The 6,866-nt window shown below is 52.9% G+C and overlaps 3 protein-coding genes across 3 annotated transcripts; all 3 read right to left on the bottom strand.

Annotated features, from left to right (window-relative positions):
• Positions 1 to 208: 208 nt before the first annotated feature.
• LOC133625147 (C-X-C motif chemokine 13-like) lies at positions 209 to 1,364 on the bottom strand. The gene is made up of 3 exons (XM_061993159.1): positions 1,301 to 1,364; positions 657 to 792; positions 209 to 314 (listed from the first exon to the last, which is right to left on the bottom strand). Exons 1-3 carry the CDS (start codon positions 1,362 to 1,364, stop codon positions 209 to 211), a joined length of 306 nt encoding a protein of 101 aa, XP_061849143.1.
• Positions 1,365 to 1,948: 584 nt separating this feature from the next.
• LOC104553133 (C-X-C motif chemokine 5-like) lies at positions 1,949 to 2,726 on the bottom strand. Its single transcript, XM_010195668.2, has 4 exons — positions 2,663 to 2,726; positions 2,328 to 2,457; positions 2,077 to 2,160; positions 1,949 to 1,973 (listed from the first exon to the last, which is right to left on the bottom strand). Exons 1-4 carry the CDS (start codon positions 2,724 to 2,726, stop codon positions 1,949 to 1,951), a joined length of 303 nt encoding a protein of 100 aa, XP_010193970.2.
• A 1,249-nt stretch (positions 2,727 to 3,975) lies between these two features.
• Positions 3,976 to 5,902, bottom strand: LOC104556124 (interleukin-8). The gene is made up of 4 exons (XM_010199852.2): positions 5,815 to 5,902; positions 5,305 to 5,434; positions 4,499 to 4,582; positions 3,976 to 4,059 (listed from the first exon to the last, which is right to left on the bottom strand). Exons 1-4 carry the CDS (start codon positions 5,900 to 5,902, stop codon positions 4,047 to 4,049), a joined length of 315 nt encoding a protein of 104 aa, XP_010198154.2. The 3' UTR covers positions 3,976 to 4,046.
• Between the last annotated feature and the right edge of the window lie 964 nt (positions 5,903 to 6,866).

The following is a 6,866-nucleotide window of genomic DNA, read 5'->3' as shown; positions in this document are numbered from 1 at the left end:
CAATTAACCCCTGCCGGTTCTTCTTGTTTGTACCCAGATGTTGGGAGAGACCCTGCTCCCTCAGCCCCCCGCTCCGCTTCCCGCCGCCACCGCCCCAGCGCTTCTTTTTTGGTGGCATTCCTGCAGATTTTAGGGGGAGGAAAGAAACGGAAATCAGGGAGTTGTGAGGAGATCACCCTGCCGATGCCTTTGAGGTGCTGCTTGTTTTTCAGTTGCTGGGTGTTGGGTACCTCTGCGTCAGCTTGAGGATGAGGAGCTGGATCCAAGGCGCCTCGGGAGCCACGCACAGCTTCTTGTTTTTCTTCAGGGTGAGGCTGCAAGGTGATGAGATGCCCCTCAGCCCCACGCACATCTCTTCCCCAAAGTTTTTCTGCAGAGAAAACCCCTCTTGCCACCCAGCACAGTTAGGAGCACAGCCCTGCAACCCTTGCCAGGAGACTGGTGGGATTTTTTGGGGCCTTGACCTTGGCTTCAAGAGCCACACTGGGGGTACCCCCCTTTAAAATGGGCAGTGGCATCCTGCACAACAGCCTGTGCCTTGCAAGAGCCACTGCAAGATCTGGGGGTTTTGGAGAGGGTGCAAGCGCCCGCAGATTTTTTGCGCTGGTACTCGAGCAAGCAGTTGGCAAGAACGGGTTTGCAGCCTTTCCACTTACATGATCTCCTTCCTCCTGCAGTGAATACCCGGTGGCGTAACATCAATGGCAAGTATCAGCCCCAAGTTGATGACCTGGGCAGTCGATTTGATGCACTTGCACCTCATGTTGGTCAGCAGGCTCTCCAGCGACAGACCTGCACCCCAGAGCAGCCCACAGCCAGGTCTCGGCCCCCCGTGGGGGAAGCAGATGGAGCCAATCCCCACCACCACCCCACCATCCTTGTGCCACCGTCCCATCATCTCCCATTCACAGAGCCATTTTCAGGGTCAGGCTTGTGTTAATGGGGTTTGCAGCAGCAGGCAGCGAGGCCACTCCATCCCAAAACAGACTCAAAACTTCCTTTTCACTCATACAGAGAAGGTTCAGCTTCAGGGTTTGAAAACTTAACCAACATTTCATGAATTAAGCCCATTGCCCACCAAGTTTCATGGGAGTCTTGAAGAGAAGCAGTGTAAACCCATCAGGCAAATTCCTCCCTGGTCCCAGGCATCCCTCTCCAGCTTAGCTACTGAACTTAAATGATAAACTGAAGCTCAAAGAGAGGAAAGAGTCAAATCTGAAAGCTGAGAGAAGCCCACGCTCAGTCCCATCTGGGTACTCAATGCCTCTGCCTGGGGATTTGGAGGGGGAGACAAACTCACCGCCCCCTGGCTCCAAGTTGCTGAGGAGCAGGGCCAGGGCCAGCACCACCAGCAGTAGCCGCATCCTTGCCACCCCCCCCGACCCACCACGGGGACTGCTTTATAGCCAGCCCTGCCGGGACTTCACAGCCTGGGAAGCGCCGGGCAGGGGGAAAGGACCTGCCCTGTGCTTCCACTTCCCTGCTGCTGCTTCCCCTGCTCGCATGTGTCCCACACCACCTCCCCACTGAAACAGGCAGAAACCGCCAGGGCCGCTGCCTGCTAGAATCTGCTTGCCCCCTGCTTTTGGTGGAGAAATGCCAGTGACCCCTGCTTCGCTCCCCATCCCACAGGGACCTGCTGCCCTGCACATCCCAAGCCCCTGGTGTGCCATGGGAAGGGATGCAAGTGACAATGGCTGAGGGCTACTGTCTTTATTGGATCTGTTGGATTGTGCCTGAAGAGGACACCCAGTGCACAGCTGCAGGGTGGGAGGGTGGGGAAAGGGAGACTGGCATTTTCAAGGGCTTAAAGAAGGAAAATGCAAAGGAAAAAGGGGCTCAAGGCATCATGCAGCAGCATGTTCCCCTCCATATGGGAGCAAGGCGACAACGGGAAGGGGAGTGTCCAGTTTTGTGACATCTGGCTGTCCCGCTCGTGTCAGCTTCCTCATTGCGGAGCCTCTTTCTTCCTCCTGCCAAAAGCAGAAAGGGAGAGAAACGTGTGAAAACTGGTCCCCACAGGATGCTCTGACACTGCTGAGAGCCCCTTTGGCTTAGGGGTGGAGTGAGACTTACAGGTTCCGGAGGTCTTGCAGGAGTTTCTTCACCCAAAGGGTGTTGGGATCCACACAGACAGTCTTCTGACTTTTTAGCTTAATCCTAGAAAACACGTGGGGTTTCAGCCCTTCATCACTTCGCCCTTCTCTAGTGGAGAGGCTCAGCAAGCCCCCCTGTGCTGCTCATAAAGAAAAAAAGAGCACAAAAAGGAAACAATTCAGGGAGGATGTCGGGGGACCAGAGGGCTTGCAGTCCTGGGAGCCACTTACACCACCTCAAGGCGCCGGCAGCTGCTCCCCACCGGCCGGACCTCGACGCTGCTGTATTTCTCAGGAGCAATGAAGGACCTGGTGGTCTTGGCACAGCGGCAGCTCAGGTTGCCATTGGCTTCCAGGAGAGCTGGAGGGGCACATGGCCACGGCTCACACATTGCCCAGAAGCCCACCACCATCCCCCAAACCTGCATCTCCCGCCACGTCCCACCAGGTCACTACACTCGCTTGCAGAAGGGCCTCGGTGGTATTTAAGCCTCAGAGATGTCACCTCTGAAAACCTCGTTGCCCCTGACCTCAGCACCCTCCAGCCCGCTGCAGAGGAGCCTCACCTGCCTCCACGAGGTGGTGGGTTGCCAGCAGCACGCACAGCAGCAGGGCAGCCCGCACAGCCATGCCGGCCCCATCCCTGGCCTGGCAGCATCCCCCTATTTGAGCCGGAAAATAGGAGAAGTGAGGCGGCACAGGCGGGAGGCCCCGGGGCCGGGGGTTTTGCCCGTCTCCGCTGAGCTTGCAACGCTGCTGATAACGAGCAGCTTGGGGCTTGCTGGGGGCCTGAGCTTCCTGAAACACATTACGTTTTCCTCTTCCTATGAAGCCGGCTCTTGTAAAGATATTGGTCATTTCCCCCATGCAGATGGCCAAGCCTGCAGGTTTTTTGGGGTGCTCTTCTGTGTAATCAGCTATTACCCATTTCTCCTACAACCCGTTTTCCTTCCTGAGCTTTGGTGACATTTTCTTTTGCTCTCTCCCTGCTGAAGCCAACTATCCCAAAACTCTGCCAAATGATCTTGCACTCATCCCCTGTATTTCTTTACTGGCCTTACAGCTGCCTACAAACCCTAGCCCCACGAATGCTGGTGCTTGGATGTGGGGCATTTGGCTGTACCACCCAGCTCCTTGCTGGCAACATCATGCCCTCAAATCAGCACCGAGGGAGACAACAGATTATGTTGGGAAGGAATTTGTCTTCCTGAATCCTTGCTGGCAGTTCAGGGCTGGGACAGCCATCCCAGCTTTTGTCTCTGCCTTGAGCAAATCTTTTCCTGTCCCCTTCTCATTCCTCCATGTAAAAGATGTTCATCATGTCTGACATGTGCCTAGCTATTGCCCTTCTTTCACTACCTATAGCAGAAATACCTCATCTGACATACATTCAAATGCACGTTTGGATGCCACAGACATCTCCCTGAAAGGGCATCAAGTCAAGAGCACTGGATGCAAATGATGGTCAACTCAGCTCCAGGAAGGCTACAACAGTGGGGTTTGTCAAGTTCTGCTGAGTTTCTTTGAAGAAAGGAGATCCAGGGAAAATACAACAGAAGAATAAGACCTACATTTTATTTTGGCTCGAGCTGTCAGGACAGAACACATCATGCTGTGTAATAAAAAATCCCAACACTGTCCAGGAGTACTTTGCATAGAAAGAGTCTCCAAGTCCATCCTACAGAGAAAGGCTTTGCAGTCTAGAGGCAAGTAAATAAATGAAGGGTTCATCTTCATGCTGATCCAGGGACTGAATGCAGAGGAAAACATCCCCACGAACCTGCCGTGGGGCTGGGGTCAGCAGCAAGCTGTTCTCCCTGCAGCAGCTGCCACTGGGGCTGGACACGGGGCTTTCAGGAAAGTGAGAAGCGAGAGCTGAGGAGTGCCCAGGTTTGCATCATCTGCCAGCCCATCTCAGGGCTCTGAGCATCAACTTCCTTAGCAGGAAATTTACTTTTTCTTCCTGAGAAAGCAGAAGGAGGAGAAATGTGTGAATGTAGAGAAAAGTAGGTTCTGGGGGAGGAAGCTCCTGCCCCAACTGAAGGAAATGTCTGTCATTTCTCCAGGGTGAGCATCACTGGCTGGGATGTCTCCTGGCTGCCCCTACAGTGTGCCACAAACCTGGGCACGAGGAAGGAGGGCGGCTTTCCCAGGGGAGCATCAACACTCACTACTCTGCCCACAATGAGGAAACCCTGCTCCTGCCATCTCGTTGGTATGCTGAGCAACCCAACGCTGCCTTGCACAGCAAGGTCTCACCGCCCATCACATTGGGAGTGGGTCCTTTGGCCCCTGACAGCTCCCTCGAGAGCCCTCGGTCCTGCCAGGGCTCTCCAGCACCATGGTTGTAATGGGATGATGTCCAGGGACGCCCCAGCCAGTGGGATTTTTATCAGACTTACGTGCTAGCAATACGCTTCAGCAGTTTCTTTACCCAAGGAGCATCTGGATTCACGCACACCTTCCCTGAGCCTCCTAATTTAATTCTGTAACACAAGGAAAGGTGGTGAGAATTACCCTTCCCTCCAGAGGCAGGGATCTGAGCAGGCAGAGTTCATCTGCAGGACTCAGTGTTCATTTACAGCACCAGCAGACTGTAGGGAGCTGCTCATGAACAGGGAAAGGCACAGGATAGACAAGAAAAAGCAAGATGGAACAGGTTCCCTGGCAGAGCAGAGACTGTGCTTGAAAGTGATAGTTCAAAGACAATTTTCTCTGTACATTGATAAATGTGTTGACACCGAGCAGTTAAGGAAATCTTACACTTCTGCTCAAGGCTCCGTGTTAGTCAGGACAGGAGTAACAAGAGAAGATGCCCTTTGCTCACAGGAGTGTTGCGTATTGGTAATGGAAAAATTGACTCATTCCCCCAGGTGTCTGAGGATGGGCTTCCTCCAAACTGCAAACACCCCCCACTAAACACCAGCAAAAGGAAATCGTGCTTTCCCTTGCTGGAAAGGCTCATGTAGGTCCTGGAGACCTCTGGCAGGTCAGCTCAGGTGCGTTTCCTCCCCCAGAGATGACCTGATGTTCCTCAGCCCTGAAGGGCGAGTGAGTTTGCCAGTATGTTTTAAAAGCTTTAGTTTTTAGAACGTGAGCAGAGAAGCAGGGTGATTTCAGGAGAAAAGGTGCAGTGCTGGTCCTGCTGCTCTGCAGGAGCCAGAGGAGAAAGCAGCTCTGTGCCTCAGGAGTGACACACAACACTTACATGATTTCTGTACGTCTGCAGGTGCTTCCCACAGGCCTTATCTCAATGCTCTCATATCTTTTTGGACTGATGTAATCCGAAGTCGTCTTTACACATCTACAGTTCAGGTTTCCATTCACCTCCAGGATGGCTGAGAAAGAGAGAAAGTAGCAGCTTACAGAGACAAATAGCGGTATTTAGAGATGCAGCAGCTCCAAATCTTTTAAGAGTCAAAGAAACTGTCCCTTTCCAAGCTTTCACTGGACCATAATAAGAAATTGTCATCTATGCCTCTGCCTCAGTACCCTGCTCTCACATAGCTCCTGAAGCTGCATCGAGTCCTAGCAAAGGAGAACAGCAGCACTCTTTTCTTGCCTATGAGAAAACCCCCCAGGTTTAAACATCCAGAAGGAGTCCCTGTCTCCTCTGGTCGCTCGGTGCAGGATGCAGGCGATGCCCATCTATGGTGAGGGCACAGCACGCTGGGAGCCAACAGCCCTGGGTATCTCTGCAAAGACACCAGAAGCTCACCTGTGTGGGCTGAGTGGGAAATGACCAGCAGCAGCAGGAGCCACAGGAGCACAGGGGCCCCCATCCCCACCCCAGCTGGCACTCGCATCCTTGCAGCAGGCTTGGCCCCAGCGATCCTCTGAGGAACTGGGCGAAGAATCGCCCTTATTTATTCGGGAGGGTCACGCTCTGACACAAGCAGTGAGATTCAAACTTCAGCAGTCACATCTGACCAGCAGACCGTGAGGAGAGGTGACGTAATTTCTCAGATGCTCCCGGCAGCCAGGTCAGAAGATCGACTTACAATATCATTGATTAAAACCAGCCATTGGGAGGAAGGGTGTATTTGGATTCCCCACGTAATCTTCCCCACACCCCGCTTCTGATGAGCTGGGTCTGTACAAACATCACCCTTTGGTCCCTTTAGCATTTAAGCCCTAAACCACAAAAAGAAACCAGAAGAACATCAGAGTGCAAACCCTGGGTAAGGAGGGTGTTTTTAATGCACTCGGGTATTTACATATTCCTTTCTTGGGGCTATTACTCCCCCATGCTATTTTTGCTCTCTCTTACATCAGCAAAATGCCTATCACCATAGCATGGAAAAATAATCAAGGTCTCTGCTATATGTTTCCACTCCAACCCTTCAAATCCAGCACTTGATTGTACAAGTAAACCACCCAGGAAATGCAATAGATGACTGGTACAGGGGCATCAGCAAACAGCAGACTATTCCTGCATCTCGTGTGTTTGTGACAGAAGGCTGTCATTCACATTGATCAACAGTGTCTTCATTGGAGCCATCAGCCTGGGAGGGAAACATGGATGGACACCAGAGAAGGGTAGCAGGAAAAGTAACGGGGCTGGGATGGACTCTGGGATTTGCGAGGGCGAGACCTGAGCTCAGCCTTTGCAGTGTCAGGACTGGAAGGAGAGCAGCTCCATCCCCATGGTTTCACTTGTGGATGTGTCTCTACGTTATGCCCTGAGTACTCTTCAATAACACCAGGATCAAATCCCCATTTGGGTGCCCAAGGAGCCGCAAGCAGAGTCAGAGGTAGCTTAAGGGGTCA

Source organism: Colius striatus, chromosome 3 (assembly GCF_028858725.1).
Source record: "Colius striatus isolate bColStr4 chromosome 3, bColStr4.1.hap1, whole genome shotgun sequence".
Taxonomy (NCBI): Eukaryota; Metazoa; Chordata; class Aves; order Coliiformes; family Coliidae; genus Colius; species Colius striatus.
Note: the sequence above shows the minus strand (reverse complement) of the source record. Positions and strands in the feature narration are given on the sequence as shown.